A 17,698-nucleotide genomic window follows, 5' to 3' on the forward strand; every position below is an offset into this window, starting at 1 on the left:
CCTGATTTGTTCCCTGGGCGATGGCTTCACGCTCACTGAATCAGCCCCGTGCCCCATCACCACCTCAGCCCTTGAGGCACCTCAGAGAGGGCAGGAGCCTCAGGTTAAAACCTCAGTTCTGATCACCAAGGTGCCCAGTACATCACTCGGTAGCTTTCTGCTTCTGTAAGGAATACGTCAGGTAATCAGCTTACAAAGAGGAAAGGGGTTGGAGATGATGCCACTTGCCCGTAATACATCACTCAGAAGGAAGGGGAACCTCCAGCTAGGGGTCAGCCTTAGCGACATAGCAAGGTCATGTTTCAAGGGGGAAAAAAGAGATAATAATAATAACAATAACGGCAACAGCAAAAGAAAAGAAATAACAATAATAAAACAAATACAATAACAAAAACAAACAAAAAAGATATAGTAGGGAGCTAGTGAGATGGCTTAGCAGTTAAGAGCACTGGCTGCCCTTCGAGAGGTCCTGAGTTCAATTCCCAGCAACCACACGGTGGCTCACAACCATCTATCAGAGGATCTGGTGCCCTCTTCTGGCAGGCGGATGTATATGCAGCACAGCACTCATACAGTAAATACATACTTTTTTAAAAAAAGGAAATAACAACAACAACAGCAACAACAACAACAAAAGGGAATGTTTATTTATTTTGGCTTACGATTCTGGACATTTCATTCCATGGTGAATTTCCTCTGGTGATTTGAGAAAAATCATGGTGGCAGTAGGTGACAAAACTGTTCACCTCACAGATGAGATGAGAAAGAACAGGGCTGGAGTGCCAGTATCCTCTTTAAAGGCACATCCCAATGGCATCACTTCCTTTATTTTAAAAACTTTTATTTTTGTTTTATGTGTGCGAGTGTTTGCCTGCACAAAGACCTGTGCACCATGTACATGCCTGGTTTGAAGAGGACATCAGAGTCCCTAGAACTGGGGTCACAGATGGTTGTGAGCCATGCCTTGTGGATGCTGGGAACTAAATCTGGGTCCTCTGCAAAAACAGCAAGTGCTCTTAACCACTGAGCCACCTCTCCAGCCCTAGACCCCACCTCTTAAAGGTTTTCCCACCTCCCAGTTGTGATGGGGACAACAGGGTCCTTGGGAGGTGCTTATGTAGACCAAATCACATTTCCTGCATCTATCCATGCACACAAGAAAGTAAGGGCATGAAACCTAAAGGCAAAACTACACAAATAGTCCTCGGACACAAGCCCTAAGATGAAGAGCCAGGATACCCCCAACCCTCTGAGACCCCTCAATGTCTCCCTCCAGTGAAAGGCTCTTTACTCCCTGGAAGGGAAAACCACCACTTCAACTTCTATTGTTATCCTTATAACCTCAGAATTCGTGATGGCCAACTTTCTATGTTCACTTGCCTGGGTCCTGGGATGCCCAGATAACTAACTAATCCGTGTCTTCGAGGGCCATTTCAGAAGAAACGGCAGAGTTTTGTGGACCACATGAGGAAGGGGGCAGCAGCATCCAGTCCTGCTAGAGCCCAACAAAGAAAAGAAGGCTGCATTGACCTCCCTCTGCCTGACTACTAAGCAGGGCCCCCATCTTCCCCTGCCTTGTGTCCCTTATTTTCCAGGCCTCCAGTTTGCAAAGGCTGTGGGACTTCTTAACTGCCATAAGTTTGTGAGTCCAAACCTTTGAACAAACCCCTTTATAGAAGAGCTGTGTTCCTGCACCCTCTTCTGTTGGGGGTTACCTGCTGTGTCCACTGCCTTTACCTCTGCATAGCCCAGTGGAGCTGGGTCTCACAAAGCAGTTGCTTCTCAAAATGTTTTACCTGCCACCTTGGCTTGTGACACTTGTTCGCTGTGTCTTATCACAGTGTCTGCTTGCATGGTTGTGAAATATCCCAGTGACAAATGGAGGGCCCTTTCCATGGCTGTTGGCTGTAACAGTGTTGGAGTGGGCATCTGGATGCTCTCCATCTGGAGGGGGTTGAAGACCGTCTTGCTGGGCGATTCCGGCTGGTCTCCAGGGGAGGGAGTGTCTTAACTGTCTTTACAGGCTGTTCCTCCAGTGGAATTTTAGGTCCGTGCCTCACAGTTTATGTCTGGGGTGGCAGGGGGAAGATAAGTACATTTCTTAAGAGGCCTAACTAGCAAGTGAGGAAGGACTATCTCATATCCACACCTCTTTCTTTCCAATTCGTAGTAGAGTGTCTGGACTGGGCCCTGAGAGGTCGAGTGTGCTTTCCTGGGAGCACAAACTCTTTCCTTTCCCCAGCACAGCAGGCAGAGAGACGGGGACCCCAGCGCTCTGGGACTCACCTGGGGGCACCCTAACAAACATGAGGGACAGTGAAGGAGGCAACATAGCAACCTTGTTTCTAGTGTTGTCTTTTTTAAAAGCTTTGCCAAGTCGCTGTGTGACCCACTCTCCCCAAACCCCTGAATTGCTGTCTTTTTCCATGGTCTCTTTCCGCACAGAGCACTGGGTTTTGAGCGCCCTCTGCTGGTCATCTAGTGAACGGCCGGATCAAGCCTGCCAGAAAAGGAACAAACTTTGAACTTAATGTTGGTTTAGCATGACAGTGTTAGTCACATGTATGAAATTGTCAGAGAGCTAGCTTAACCAATATAATACGACAGCGCCATGGCAGGTCCATGGGATAGACAGCTCTCATGATTACCAAGTGGAAGAGTATTGGAGCAGCCTTTCTGAGGGAGAAATGAAATGGGATTATTAAAACCATTGCAAGTGTGAGTGCTTCATAAAACAGGCAGCTTTGGTCAAGATAAAAGTAAAATAAAAGACAGTGTTTAAAAAGAGTCTAAAGAAGTGTTTAGAAACTCAGAAATGTCACCGTAAGAGACCGATGGGAGGGTGCACTAGTGCAGAAAGATCTATTTGGCTTAATCCTCTGCCAAAGGAAAGCATGCCATAGTAAGAGGCGGTAAGATGTGGCATTTGTGACAGAGTATAGTGGAACCATGAAAACCAGACTGTAGTCATGTTATACACTATAGACAAATGCTAGTTATGTTCAACTGCGCCTTACAAAGTAGATCGCAGAGCCATATACACCAGAACTTTCAGGTCACGCCTGCCAGGTGCCCGTTCTAGGCTCTATACTCTGTGAGAGAGGTGTCCTCTTTGGCTTTCTCAGGAAGGGAACGGGTGTGTGCTTTCCTACAGATCCTACAGGCAGGGACCTCGCAAGAAGCCTGCATGAGACAGTCGTCTGGAGTTGCAAGGAAAGAGTATGTGATCTTGGAGAGGCTGCAGTCCTCTGAAGGGGAGAGCAGACGAAGCAGAGAGCAGCAGGACTGAGCTGGGCGAATGAGCATGCGTGCGCACTCATGCACGCATGCGTGTGTGATCAGATCCAGTTTGACCAGCAGCCAGTTCTCTGCTGGGACTGTCAGACAGGAGATTCTTTCCCTGTCAGGTTAACTTGTGGTTTTGTTCCTGTGCCTGAAAGGATGGATCCACATCTCCAAACCCGAGCTCTTCAGCCCCTTTACTTTCATCGAGCCAATCACGAGAGATGGCTTTTATCTGCTGATGCGTGTTGTGTAGATTCTGGCCTGCGCGCTGGCCTTCTGCTTTCCCTCGATCTTCTAGGACCCACCCTGGCTCCTTTGCACCCTTGGAGACTCTGGGCTTCCTCTGAGGGCTTCCTCCTCCAGCCACCCGGCTGAGACACATCTTTCTGCTTGCTCTGTGAGTGGCTGCCTGTCATGCCAGCATTAGGATAGGCACTGGTCCTGTCACAGCTGCATTCAGCTCTCAGGCTCCAAAGATATAAAGTGTCTTGGATATTCCTGATGTGAGAAGACGTGTGCATAGGTACCTGGCTAGCAAGTGGGCTGTGTGAGTCTGATAGAGACTGGTATTTATGGAGGAGGGAGTTTTTCCTCTCATTGTGGAGCACGGCTAGCTGGGCCAAGACCTTTCTCAGAGGGCACACTGCAGGGTCAATCAGGCTTTGGCCAGCCCAGATCGCTTCTCCCATGATGCTTCACTTCCCATATGATCACTTCACCCCGTGGGTGCTTTTATCTGGAATCAGCTTGAAATCAGGCACCACAACGTGAATACCAGCTCCTAACAGGACACTGAGAGCCAAGGACATCTGATCAAAGCCAGAGCAAAAACTAAATCTTGGGAGACAGTACACAGGGCTGAGACCAGGGCTCAGGAATGGACAGTAGGCAACAATTTCTACCGCTGGCTTGGGCCAGACAGATGGCTTAGGATAATGTAGGCCAGACCCAGATGGCCTAGGACAGCACTGGCAGGAGGGACCACATGGTGGACACTCCTAGCCACTGAGCAGTGCTTGCTGGTCCCCAGAGTCTATCATCACAGATGGAGCTCATCCACAGAGGCCATCCTGCCTCGGGGCAAGGCTGTTGGATGTGTAATGAGGTTGGCAGGTGCCGCTGTGTTTATCCTTAGAGTTGCTTGCTTCTAATTAGAGCCAGGGATTCTGATGTTCCACTTGGAAGTTTCTTTTGCAAACAAATTTGCATACTTAAGACAGGCTGCAAGAAGGAAAGCAGCACAGAGGAGGTGACAAACCTGAGGGTGACAGTGTGTCAGTGTAGCCCAGCTCTTGTCCAACGGGAACAGAATCAGCAGGGGCAGAGAGTCACAGGAGCACTGGGGAGCATGGTTGGGGGCCCACCCCCAATGAAACCTGCAGCCTGGAGCCCAGAGGCCAGGCACCCACCTCAACACAGCACCTCCCAAGTCCAGTGAGGTGACCACCAAGTGTATCTAGAATTTGAAAGCAGGATTTTTCCATTTGCCTTGCTTGTTGGAGGATGTCACCATGCTATGGGCATCCCAAGTCTCATTCAGACACCATGCAATGCACTTGAGTGTTTACAGATGGGGAATGGTCTTGAAAAGCCCTTCTGGGTGAGGGATCCAGGAATACCCAACCTCTGTCATCTAGCATGAGATCCCATGAGGAAGGTGAGGGCCAAACAGCCTAAGCTTCACTGAGGGCCAAGGACAGCCAATCAAAGTCAGAGTAAAAATAAAATCTCAGAGACAGTCAACGGGGCCGAGACCAGTGCTCAGGAATGAACAGTAGGTAACAAATTCTATGGCTTGCTTGGGCCAGACAGATGGTCTAAGCTGTGACTGGATGGGAGTCATGTGACCCTGGGAAAGTCACCTCAGGGTGTCTGTCCTCAGCTGTAAATGGGATGAGAGTGTGGCCTGGGCAGGGTGGGGCTGGCAGGAACAGGAGAGTAGCCTGGAGCATAGCATCCATGGACGCAGGGTGTAATGGGACTGCCCATCTCCATCCAAAGGGGATACCTCAGGCTTTGGGCCAATTAGCCAGAGCCAGCTCCTGGGCATAGCTATGGGCCTGCATGCTGATGTGTTTGTCTCACTGATGGACACCTGAGAGAAACAAGGAAGAAAGAATTGGGTTTGAGAAGGACGTAGTCTGTGTATCTCTTTGGGTGAGGTTGGGCATCTCACTGGGTCCTGTGACCACGGAGGCTGTACGGCATGCCTCTCTCCTGGTACTGCCAGTCTATGGCATTCTGGCTCTATTTCCGGGCTGTGGTGAGGGCACAATGGTGTAGGGGGTGTGGTGGAGTAAATCTGCTCCTCTCATTCTCTTCTGTGCCCCTCCTTGAGGACTAAGGACAGACACTCTGTGCCCCTCCTTGAGGACTAAGGACAGACACTCTGTGCCCCTCCTTGGGAGCCAGTTTGAGAAAGTAGAGTCCCAGTTGCTACCATTCCTAATGTCCCGTGGAACAAGGACTAAATAAGGCAGGTAAGATGGGGGACTCTGGAAGCCCAGAAAGTGAAATGCTGTGTGGGGTCACAGTGGGAGTAGGCTGCCTCTGTGGTGCCATACTGGGCCTTGAGGAGTCACCTAGAAACTCAAGGGTCTCTTCCAGGAATCCACAGAACAAGGTCTTTGGCTCCAGCTGCTGGGAAAAGATACCTGACGTGGCAGTTATCACAGGCCAGACCTCTGAGCTATCACAGAGGCCGGAACACAGCATGAGAAGCAGACACTACAATGGCTGTAGCTACTGAAAGACCTGAGCAGAAACTGTACAGTACAGTCCTTCAAGCAGAGTAGCTATTACCATCTCCATCAGAGAAGCTGAACTCAGAAGCCACAGCCCCTCAAGATCCAGCCCTGCCCAAGGACCTTTCCTCATAGAAGTGGGTAGGAAGGGTGGTTAGACCCTCACCCGAGGTTCCAGACACTCTTCCCATGCCTCCCTCCCAGCTGTATGGTATGTACTTCTGCCCAGGCTTGCAGATGGTCTTGTGGTCTCAGAAGGTACCAGAGCATAGACACATGCAGTGTGTCTGAGTTAAATGAAGGAGGATTCCATCTATGCTGGAGCCACTGCTTTGGGGTCACACACCCTCGAAGTAACCTCTCATCCGCATTGAGAAAGCTCAATAAATTCATTCATTGGCTCCTTAAACTGAACTTGGGTGGGATCAAACTTTGGTCTCTTGGTGGAGTGCTATGTACTGTGACAGATGTTTGTTCAAATGTCTCCCAAAGGTGCACACTGTAGGAGGGCACCATTAGGAAGACGTGTGCAGGGTCCCAAAGCTGAACTGTTATCAGTCCCTCTTCCAGTAAGCAGGACACATCCTTCCCTGCACACTATGTGGACCTTCCTTCATCAGGGGCACCGAGGGGAACTTCCCTCCCCACTCCCCTGAGACGCTGTAGCTCTTCCTGGTGTACACACTGAATATCCCCCACTGTCATATCTGCTCATCCACAAACTCCCCACACGCGTTTTGAGATGCTGAGCTCGCTTTCTGAATGAGGTCCTTGTTTATTTGCTTTACAGCAGCAGGGACCCCTCCATCGCAGAGCACTTGAGCCCAGCCTCTTTGCTTGAGCCATTTTGGACCAAACTGTGCTTCCTCAGCCCTCAGGTGTGGGTGAGTGCTCGTCTGCAGCCCAAATTCTCAGAGGTTTCCAACATCACTCGTGTTTGGAATTGTCCTCAGCTGCAGGGCGTGGCATGTCTGAGACTTGGCCCATTTTCTGTTTCATAGCTGGATACCATGGACCGCATATTCATAAAGAACAGGGGCTTATTCAGCACTTGGTTCTGGAAGTCCAAAGTCAAGGGCCTGTGCAGGATAAGAGCCTTCTAAATGGCGGGACTCAAGAGTCCCAAGGCTGAGCAGGGAATCACAAGGCAAGACAGAACGGGTAGGTTCCTCTGACGAGGTCACCAGTGCAGTTACATGGTCTCCTCATGCTCTGGTATAATAATAAGTATTTCCCAAAGGGGCCGCCTGCAGACACCATATTTGGATATGGTAAGTTTCTACCCTCCCCTCCTCGTCTACCACACCTGACTTCCCAGCATCCTTGTAACTTCAAAGAATCATATACTCTCCATCCTGCAGGCTTCCCCTGAAGAGCTTGTTTTACTGAGAGCGTGACACCAAAAGGAGGAGCTAGGTCTGTGGGTTAATGGATGCAAATACTTGCAACTGATTGGGGGGTGGGGTACAGGAGCGAAGGGAAGATCTGGGGCTATGCGAGGGGATAGTCTTTAAGGAAGTGCATTGCATTGCATGTTTGTGCAAATTTCTCGTCTGGCTGTCTACAAAAATAGATGCTTCTTCTTTTTTGGTAGTACTTTAGATTGAAGCAAAGGAATCTCACAAGCACTGTGCCATTAAGTCACATCCTCAGACCTCTTTATTTGGAGCCAGTCTCAGCAAACTTCTTAGGCTGGCCTTGAACACATTCTGTACGGTAGGCAAGTCCTTCCCATCCCGAGATGGTACCTAAGGTCCATAGAACTTGCAAAGTTTTGATAGCTGAGCTTGTCGGCTTAGGATTTAGAGAACCTGGCACTCAAAGGTCACAAGATGGCTCTTCCAGAGGTCCCAGGAGCCCCTCAAGCCACGCTTGTCCAAAGCCGTCCAGCAAAGCCCACCCGCGATGGCGACCCACGGCACTGTCCGCGCAGCCTGGATGCCAGGGCACCTGTCGGGCCGCCTCAGGACAGATACTCCCGCACGGTGAGCTCCTTCAGGGTGGCGCCCCTGTGCGTGGGCCTCCGGAGCTGGTTCTCGTCCAGGCGGCCCTGTAGCGCCGCGAAGTCCTTGCCCAGCGCGTAGGCCAGGCGCACCATGGCGTCCAGCAGCGGCGCATAGTAGCGGTGGCTCTCGCGCGCCCGCAGGCATCGCAGCGCGCGCTCGCCGACCGCGAAGGCCTCGGCCGGCCGCTCGAGGTCGCGCAAGCAGACGAGCGCGGCGCAGAGCGCGGGCACGGCGGCGGTCGGGCAGTGCGCCGTCAGCTTCTCCTGCAGCGGCAGCGCGCGGCCCAGCAGCTCGAGCGCGCGCGCGTACTGACCTGCGCGCAGGCAGCCGAAGGCCTCGCGCAGCTCGGGCCGCGTGAGGAAGTCGAGGAACTCGCGCGAGCGGCGCACCGCGCGCACGGCGTAAAGCAGCCGCAGGTACTCGCGCAGCTCCCGGCGCCGCTCGCAGATGGTCTCCGCCGACAGGTTCCCGGTCAGGCGCTTCCGCGGGAACGCCACGTCTTCCAGCTCCGGCCCGAAGCGCTTGAGGAGGGCCTTCTGCAGCCTCTCGAAGTCCGAGTAGCGCCGTTCCACCACCGCCTTGTCGCCGTCGAAGCTCCCGGTCTGGATGACCACGACCTGGTACATCTGCAGGCAGAGCGGAGAGGATGAGCCTCAGGACAGCCCGAGTGCGCGCCCCGCCCGCGCGCCCGCGGCTGTGTGCACGCGCACGCTCTCGACCCTTCTGGGGCTGGAACCCAGGGACCGTGTACAAGTCTGGCAAGTGGTCTGCCATTGAGCTGTACAGCCTCGCCCCAGGTCATTTGGCTATTTTAAATTTAATTTAATTTTTTTTCCTTTTTACTTATTCACTTTAAATCCCGCTCACCGCCCTCTCCTTGTACCCTCTCCCACAATCCTTTCCCCTCCCCTGTCCCAGGCCATCTGTTTTTGAAATAAGAACTAGCCTTGTAGTTTACAGATGGACCCTGATATTCCAGCCTTAGTCTTGCAAATTCTGAGATTGTAGGCGTGCCCTGCTTGGCAACAGTGTCTCCTTTCCCCCCTCCCTCTACGCACCTGCCCCTGTGCCATTTTTAAAGTCACATTTTGTACGAAGTAATAATGTTACCTTTTACATTTTCTTTAAAAAAACATTTTTACATGTGTCTGCGGTGTGTATGTGTGTGTGTGTGTGTGGTTTGTGTAGATCAGAGGACAACTTGTGAGAGTTGGTTCTCACTTTCCAGCATGTGGCTTCTGGGTGTCAAAGTCAGGTGGGCAGGCTTGGCAGTAGGTGCTTGTACAGGCTGAGCCATCTGGCTGGCCCTCTGCCATTTTCACGCATACACATAGCATACTTTGAAGTTCATCTCACGCACACGCACGCACACACACATACGCGCGCGCACAGGCACACCTACTCTCCTGCTGTACTATGAGTAAAGGTAGAAAGGTAGTCCCTGGCAAATGTTGGCTCTAGAATAGCAGTGCTTAGATGCATCTTGGAAGAAAAGGCACAGGGAGTTGCTGATGGGGCTGGTGTCTCTCTTGGCTTTTTATCATCAAAAACTGGGGCTCTGTGTCCTAAATTGGGAAGCGTGGGCTGGAGTCAGGAAGGGCCCATCTGGAACACCTGAGCATTTGTTTCAGGCATAACGCATTGGTCTTAGATTGGGAATTTAACCTCCTTGAGCTTCAATTGTCTCATCTTTAACTTGAGGATGTGTTGGCAAATCTTCTAGGCTCCGTTCAAACAGCTACCTAGTAACAGCTTGTGGGGGCTGCAAGCCAGGTACCAGCCAGGCTATAAGAAGATTTCTTGCACCCCAGTTCCCTTGCTCTCCCCCCTCTTTTTCGTTGTCTCTCTCTATGTCTCTCAGTCTCTCTCTCTCTTTTTCTGTCCTTCTCTGTCCCCCTCCTTTCCCTACCTATACCCCTTTTCCATATCCCCTTCCCTCAACACACTTTCTTTTGTATTAGGCCTGTCATACAGCTGATTGTTCAGGGAACTCCTGAACATGGGTTCTCGGAGGTCCTCCCTCCTGCTGCTGCACTGTACCTCCGAGAGTTTATACAACACAACAGAATAGGAATAGTTCCTGTCTTCGGCACGAGGGTTAAATAGCTGAGTGAACTCATTGATTCGAGGGAGGGCTGTACCCAGTACAAGCTGGTAGCTATGGTAACTGTACTGGTCCCAGTAAGGAGGAGTGGTGAGTGGGACCTCACAGGTCCCAGTGAGGTGGGAATACTTGGTATTACTCTTCCATCTTCCTAGAACAGGCCAATCTCACTCAGACGGCACTCCCATCGGGGAACTCCCCACAAACCAGGACTAGCAGCTAGAATTAAATAACAGAGCTCAGCTTTCTTTTGGGTTTATTTTTGTAATTGTTTTTTTTTTTTTAATGTCCTGTGAAACTGATCTTTCCCTTACATGTATTTTAAAAGCAAGTATTTTAAAAGCAAGTCAAATAAAAAGCCAGAAACATATTAACGATTAAAGGAGATTTCAGAATCAACAGAGAAGGGGTGTGAAGGGGTGCGGATGACTGACACCTGGCATCATGGGAACATGACTCACAGTCCTCATGGCACCCTACCTTCATGTGGGACCGTGCAACCTCCGTTTCTCTGGAAGACTGTGAGTTAGCGTGCCATATTAGAAGTGGAAAGCTGTGATCTCCCAAGGCCTTTCCCCGGCCATGCAGGAGGTGACTGATGGGAGGAGCCCCGTCAGTCTAAGCTCTGCTTACCACAAACTTGGAGACTTTCCTCTCCTCTATGCGGGCTGAGGCGATCTCAAAGAGCAGCCTGACATGTTTCCAGCGGCTCTTCTCCTTCTGCCAGTGTTCCTGGAGTTCCCTTGTGGTCATGCTGGAGTTAGAGCTGGGGCCATCTTGGGCTTCTGGAAAGACACTGCCTTTAAGGAATCTGTGTTCAGCAGTGCCCTGCAGGCCAGGGATGGAGGGAGATGACTAGAGGCGTGGGATGGAATGGATATCAGAGTTCTGGAAGAGTTTATCTATCCCTTCCTGCCATCCTCCCTGTGGGCACGTCAGCTAGACCCCTGTGAAACTACCTTGTGTATTGATCTCAGTCCAACACTCTGATTGCTTCTTCTTATTATGAAGTGCACTGTGGGTGGGATCCAGTCTGTACACATCCGGCCTGCTGATGGACCATTTTGTAATCATGTGCTCCTGGCAAGCAGGACCCATGCCCATGTACTCCCTAGGGCACTGACTTGGGGCCATGGAGCCCCTTAGTGCACATCAGTGTGCAGGGGAAGCCCTGAGGAAGTTGTATTTCAGCCTGAGCCTGGGAGGCTCTGACTACACAAACACTTTATCTCAGGGTGCAGCTGCCTTTCTCGGCTCTGAATTCCTGATTCCTTGTCTAAAAACCAACAGTGGTTTTTTGTTTTGTTTTGTTCTGTCTTGTTTTGTCTTGTCTTGTCTTGTCTTGTCTTGTCTTGTCTTGTCTTGTCTTGTCTTGAGACAGGGTTTCTCTGTTTAGCCTAGCTGTCCTAGAACTTTCTCTGTAGACCGGGCTGGCCTCCAATTCACAGAGATCCACCTTGCCTCTGCCTCCCTAGTACTGGGATTAAAGGCGTGCGTCACCACCACCCAGCTCCCCACAGTATTTCCTAAGCCTCACTTGAGTCCCACACCTTTCTGAGAATCTGTTTAGATTTTTTTTCCCAACACAATTGCATAAAGAATTGTTCATTTATTGCAAGAGGCACAGGCCTGGAACGTCCTTATCTTGTGCCACCTGACCCTCATGTCACTCCCCTGCCTCACCCCGTTTTGATACTGGAGTGAGTGCTTCCCATTTTGTTCCAGTAGACTTTTCCTGGCACATCTACAATTCTTTTTCACCAGTGTCTCTTTTCTGAGCTTGGAGGCCAGGAGAGTGATCAGTCTACTTGCCATGCATGGCACACCCCAGGCTTCAGCAGATCCATCTTAAATTGAGTGTAAAGAGAGATGATTCCAGGAGATGGCACTATAGCAGATCCTGTCAGTGCCAGGCCACACCCCCTGGCAGCCACTGTTCTGGAAAATGCTATTGGCTTCTAAGAAAAGCACCCATAACTCAGGACCCTAGGGCCTTTCTAGGACCACAGCATTTGCAGGAAGAAAGGGATGTTGGGCAATCCTTGGCTTCTTTGTCCTTGGATGCACAACCCAGGTAAGTTCTTTACACTTTCCCATGAGCCCCCATCTAGACTGAGTCACAGTCACCTACCCTAGTCATGTGATCACCCACCCCCTATACAGGAGGCTGCTCTTGTTCCCAATCTGCTCTGTCTCCGAGGATCATCTCCCACGTAACAAGCATGCACCAAATCCTTGTGCTTAGGTTAAGGTGACCCCAGTTAAGACAGCTGCCTGGCTACCTCGGTACAACCACTGAAGTGCTTCAAATGTCTGTGAACGCCCACCTCCCTCACTGAACACAAACCCTCCAGTTTACCTTCTGGTCCTGGTCCTGGGAGGTCTGGGCCTGGGGGCAATACTTCCTGTCTGGTCCTTGTTACGCATTGGTTTATGGGTCCTCTCCAGCCAGGGCTCCCAGGATGCTCTGGACTTGCCATGCTCCAAGGCTACCTGAGCTACAAGAGAGAAGAGAGCCAGCTCACACTGGGGCTCCTGCAAGGATGCTAAGGATTCCATGCTGGCAGGCAGGGAGGAATGACAATGATGCCTTGCTGTGTCCTCTGTCACCCACCCAGCCAGATCAAACCTAGCCCTCTCCTGTAATGGACAGACAGATCCTGAGTTATGGTTGTGCTCCATGCAGTATACAGTTGCTCTGGATTTCACAGGAAATACTGTCAAGTGACAGCACCAACATTAGAGATGACCTGGGTGAAGTGTACTGGCTAGTCCAGATAAATGTCCCACCACTCAGCTTTATATTACAGTGCACCCCTCCCTATCTATCTACCGTTAAGCAAATATTTAATATGCCCAGTTCATCTCATCTGGCGCCTCACACTTCTTTTTTTTTTTTTTTAAGACACCTACAAAACTTTGGCATTACTGCCAAATAACAGATAAGGAAGCAGGTCTAGCCTGAGGTCTCACCATTGGTACAGAGGAGCAAGGGAGAACTGCGTCTAAGATGTGCAGGCCAGGGATGCCTCTTTGCATGTTCCCAATGTGACCGCCCTCCCCTGCAGGGACTCTTTCTATTCTCACTTTGTGGTAAGCCCAAATTGGCCGACTACAGAATCTGCTCTGACCAGAAGTGGGCAGCAGGCAGGCAGCAGGCCAGCAGGCTTCTGGAGTCCAGTCTGTACACAGAAGTAAATGGATGCCTTGATAACTGTCAGTTTACCCTCCTCTGTGCCTCAGAGTCTTATAAAATGGGTACAATATCAGAATTACCTTCACAGGCTGGTATGAGGATTACCATAGGCCTACCCCATACAGCTTGGACTCGGGGCTCTTCACACAACAGGGACTGCACAGTCCTTTCTGTTACTAGGATCTGACATGCATTAGGTGTTTGAGGAATAGAAATGAAATAAATAACTCTAGAAGGGTGTGCTTTTTACAGATAGCTGCACACTAGGAGACGAGAAATAAGACATTCTCTCAGAGGAACAAACGGCTGGGCACTGTCTTGGGCACATGTGTTAGGTTTTCTGACAGAATTCCAGGCATCAACAGCTGAAGGTTTTATTATGTTCATTTTCAGGTTTCAGCTCATGGAGGCGGGGAGGACATGGGCAGAGCACAGCAGCTCACCTCCAGAGCACAGCATGCACACATGCTCATGCCTGTGCATGTCCCTCAGCTCATGAAGAGTATGGAGGTCATATGGCAGCTGCAGGAGTACGTTCCTTCCTTTTACCACACAGGTCATGGGGCTGGAACTCAGGTCATGAGGCTCAGTGGCAAATGGCTTTACCTGCAAAGCCAGCTCACTGAAGCACACTTTCTTCTTTCCTCCAAGCCTTTGGCATTCAGGGTGGGTCTTCCCCTTAACTTAGTCATCTGCGGAAACAGCACACAGACACACGCAGAGGTCGACTTCTCTCAGCTCCCAGGGTATTGTTAAGTCCAGTGAAGTTGGCAAGATTAAGCATCATAGCGCAGGAACCAAGAGGAAGTGCAATGATGTCATCGCATCCTCTCTTTGAGTTGGTCTGGCGTAGGGGAGGCTTGAGCCTGTGCCTCAGGGGATGTTCTTCATAAGGCAGGTGGAAGGGACTGTTTTCTGAGTGGCATCTAAGCATCGGTTCATTAAGTGTCATCAGAGACCCTCCATCAAGCCTCACAGTGACAGGAGGTGGGTAAACTGAGGCACAGAACAGGGTCCTGGCTGGACCAGTGCTGTATATGCTTGGGTACTCAATAGCTTGTGTGACCTGCTAACCTCTCAGCCCTGTGGAGGAGTCAGGAGACATGACCCCCATTCTGACTGACCGCAGCCCCTGGGCATGTCATTTATTATCTTCTGCTTTCCATCTCTCCCTTTCCTTTTTTTTGGAAAGGGTGGCTATAAGCCTTATCACACTGTTAAGTGTTGATGGGATGGGTCCCTCATGTTCTGCTAAGTTCTCAACCTCCCAATGCTGTGACCCTTTGATACAGTACCTCAAGTCGTGGTGACTCCCCAACCCTAAAATTATTTTGATGTTACTTCATAACTGTCATTTTGCTACTGTTTGGAATTCTAATATGAATATCTGATATTCAGGATATCTGACTGTGACTCCTATGGGGGGCGTCACAACCCATAGGTTGAGAACCACTGTGCTAAGTGCTAAAGCAAGATAGTAGGTAGTCCATATGCTGTCATATTTAACAGGGGGTTTTATTTGTTTGCTTGCTTTTGTTTTTTGAGATAGTGCTTCACTATGTAGCCCAAGCTGCCCGGAAGTCATAATCTTCCTGTCTTTGCCTCCCTAGGGCTGGGATTACAGGTATGCCAAGGGGGCCTATTTTACCAAATGGAGATGTAGTGTTTCCTATGGGCACTCTGTACTCTCCCTATGATTTTGTCTGTGAAGTGAGTGGTGGCTTGTGGAACTGGCCCTAGTGGTCTAGGCCTTTCCAGATCTGCTTTGATCTGGGTAGCTGGTACCGTGCCAGAAGCAGGGAACTTCTTCCATGGGACCTCGGAAGACCGCAGAAATGTGCTGCGTGCTCTGGTAAACCATTCAAAACTGGCATGAAACCGAGACTTAGAATAAAACTCAAAGCCACAACCAAAGCTGTTCCTGTCCTCTTACAGGACAGGCTGGGAGTGACCCATTTAAAGACAAGTAGATAAAGGTGATATGTTGACAGTTTCCCAAACACATCCAAGCCTCAGTTTCCCCCTGTGGGCAATTGATCCTTTTGCTAAGCTCCTTGGTTTTTTGGTTTTTTAGGTTTTTTGAGGCAGAGTTTCTCTGTGTAGCCCTGGCTGTCCTGGAACTCACTTTGTAGACCAGGCTGGCCTCGAACTCAGAAATCCGCCTGCCTCTGCCTCCCAAGTACTGGGATCAAAGGTCTGTGCCACCATGCCCAGCTGCTAAGCTCCTTGGGGACAGAGGGTTCTGAGGGCTGCCTTATCACTCCACACCCTCAGTGGGAAAGATTTCTAGTCATCAGAACAAAGCACTGCAGATGTTGGAACTGCACTTGGCCCAGAGGACAGAGCAGAGTCGCAGGCCATACTATCTTCTGTGCATGACAATCTTCATTTTCCGGGAGCCTTGGCTCTTGTTTCCCACTTCAAGGGACCCTGCCCTCTTCAGTCCTCCTCCTGCATACACAGGGCCACTTGTAGAGCCGAGGCCACCTTTCTCGGGGGCAGGGGGAAGGTTGCCGGGGGGTGGGGGTGGGGGGCTAATGAAAATCTGGTAGAATATAGTAAAAGCCCTTGCCCATAAGACAGAAGAACTGAGAGGCACCCATTCAAAGAGGAGGAGGAAGGAAGGAAAGGAAGGAAGGGGAGCCGCAGCCCTGGCTGCCTGCGGGAGTTTGAGTTTAAGCCTCCTTTCTTTGTAGGGCAGCCTCCTCAGGTCTCCATTGAAGGGTCAGCCAAGGCTCCACCTGCCCTGAGCACCATAGGACCCCTGGGTGCTTCTCTGTGGAGCTTGCCAGTGGAAGCGCTCTCAGTTGGGGGTGCACATCAGAATCCCCACTGGGACTGGGGAGAGGAAGTGTTAGGAGCTCTAAGGCAAGCAGGCTGCCTACCCCACAACACCCAGACAGAGCTGGGGTGGGCTCTGGATTCTTACTCAGCTGCAGGGTCCACCCTTTGAGAAATACAAGCCTGGATTTGTTCCCAGGAACAGGACCAGTGCCTGGCATTGCAAAAGGAGTCAGGCTTAGAGGTTGGAGGTGGGTTTGGCCCCAGTTTCTAAGGACAGCCCATACTCTCACCACCCTTGGTCCCTCCTACCCAGTCCCCAGGGAGTTCCTAGAGGGCCTCTCAAGGACATCACTGGGTCTCAGTGCACAGAAGCCAGCTACGCTTGGGGTCAAACACTGACTGACCTGGGATCTTCAGGCTTTGTGGGTTCAGGGTCCAGGAGAGTCACATGCCCCGGTCCGATCTCTTTTTGCAAGGTCCAACTAGATGGCTGAATGTCTGCCGCAATTCTGAGTTCTCCTTTTGAAAACAGGAAATGGGCGGAGACAAATATCTGCAGGCCACGTGGGACAAGGCCACCAACAGGAGGACAGTTTAACTTCACAGCAGCTTTAAGCAGCTTGATACCTATTAGACACCTGAACGATGGCTGGCATTTGGAGAATTCATTTCAAAGTCCTTTGTTTTAGTCCTTTTCTGTGGCAATGACAGAAGACGATAAACTGAAGGAAAAAAAATCACACACAGGAAAGTTTATTTAGTTTATAGCTCTGGATCCGGAACATGCAAGAGCACACTGGCAGTGTCTGTGAGGGCTGTCCTGCCGCCTGTGACATGCCATGGTAGGAGGTGGACAGACAAGAGAAAGCTTATCTTATGCACTCCAGTTTCACAGTTACAGCATAAATCCCTTTATGAAGACTGTCCTTATGACAGTCAACTCTCAGAAGACCCTACCTCCCAAACCCATTATGTTAGGGATCACAGTCTAACATGAGGATTTGGGGATACATCCTTTTAATAGTTATTATCCTAGCTACGAGTTAGGCATAATGGGGCCCTTCGTGTTCTGTTGACAAGCTGGAGAACTGAGGTTTGGCACATGGAGCTGGTGGGATGTGGAGCCAGTGCCTGACACAGAAAGGTCATGGGATAGGCTAGGGTACGGCCCGGGTGGACATCTTGCACTCGCCTGGCTGTGAATGAGCTAGGCTGTACCTTCACTATCCTTGGCATGGCTAATACTTCTTGAAGCCATTCTACAGTGTGGGCAGAGGTGTCACCTCATAGCTTACATCACTGGGTCCCACAAAGGATAATTATGGTAGACATCTTCTTACAGGCTTACTTCACGCCCATCTCTTCTCTGTTGGAGTCCATTGCCTTCTTTGTCTTTTATCGAATTGCGTTAATGGCTGCAGATAGGCTGTGAGGGTTCCTTTGGGTACGTGTGCTTCTTAATCTCCTTTTCCTCCCGAGGCTCACATTTGCACTGAAAGGATCTTGTGATGAATAGATGCTGTCTACCATGCTCAACTAAATCAATCTTGCTTTTCACTGTCACAGAGGTTTCGCCCTC

General features: G+C 50.5%; 1 protein-coding gene across 5 annotated transcripts; it reads right to left on the bottom strand.

Moving 5' to 3' along the window:
- Positions 1-7,660: 7,660 nt before the first annotated feature.
- Positions 7,661-16,664, bottom strand: Snx20 (sorting nexin 20). 5 transcript variants are annotated; one of them, XM_029481031.1, is made up of 5 exons: positions 16,524-16,646; positions 13,942-14,027; positions 12,499-12,637; positions 10,773-10,924; positions 7,661-8,661 (listed from the first exon to the last, which is right to left on the bottom strand). In XM_029481031.1, exons 3-5 carry the CDS (start codon positions 12,617-12,619, stop codon positions 7,993-7,995), a joined length of 942 nt encoding a protein of 313 aa, XP_029336891.1. In that variant the 5' UTR covers positions 12,620-12,637; positions 13,942-14,027; positions 16,524-16,646; the 3' UTR covers positions 7,661-7,992. The 5 variants fall into 5 exon arrangements, with proteins under 5 accessions (XP_029336891.1, XP_021026091.1, XP_029336892.1 ...); XM_021170432.1 differs by lacking the exon at positions 13,942-14,027 and having other exon boundaries at positions 16,524-16,664; XM_029481032.1 differs by lacking the exon at positions 13,942-14,027 and having other exon boundaries at positions 12,499-12,632.
- Positions 16,665-17,698: the final 1,034 nt, after the last annotated feature.

This window comes from Mus caroli, chromosome 8, assembly GCF_900094665.2.
Source record: "Mus caroli chromosome 8, CAROLI_EIJ_v1.1, whole genome shotgun sequence".
NCBI classification, from domain to species: Eukaryota; Metazoa; Chordata; class Mammalia; order Rodentia; family Muridae; genus Mus; species Mus caroli.

What these genes read in the sequence shown, in the direction of transcription:
- Snx20 (XM_021170432.1), bottom strand. Translation starts at nt 12,619, where the DNA reads ATGGCAAGTCCAGAGCATCCTGGGAGCCCTGGCTGGAGAGGACCCATA. An exon ending in CCCAGGACCAGGACCAGAAG is followed by an intron (nt 10,925 to 12,498) that starts GTAAACTGGAGG and finishes GTGTCTTTCCAG; the next exon opens with AAGCCCAAGATGGCCCCAGC. An exon ending in GGAAAGTCTCCAAGTTTGTG is followed by an intron (nt 8,662 to 10,772) that starts GTAAGCAGAGCT and finishes CTCTGCCTGCAG; the next exon opens with ATGTACCAGGTCGTGGTCAT.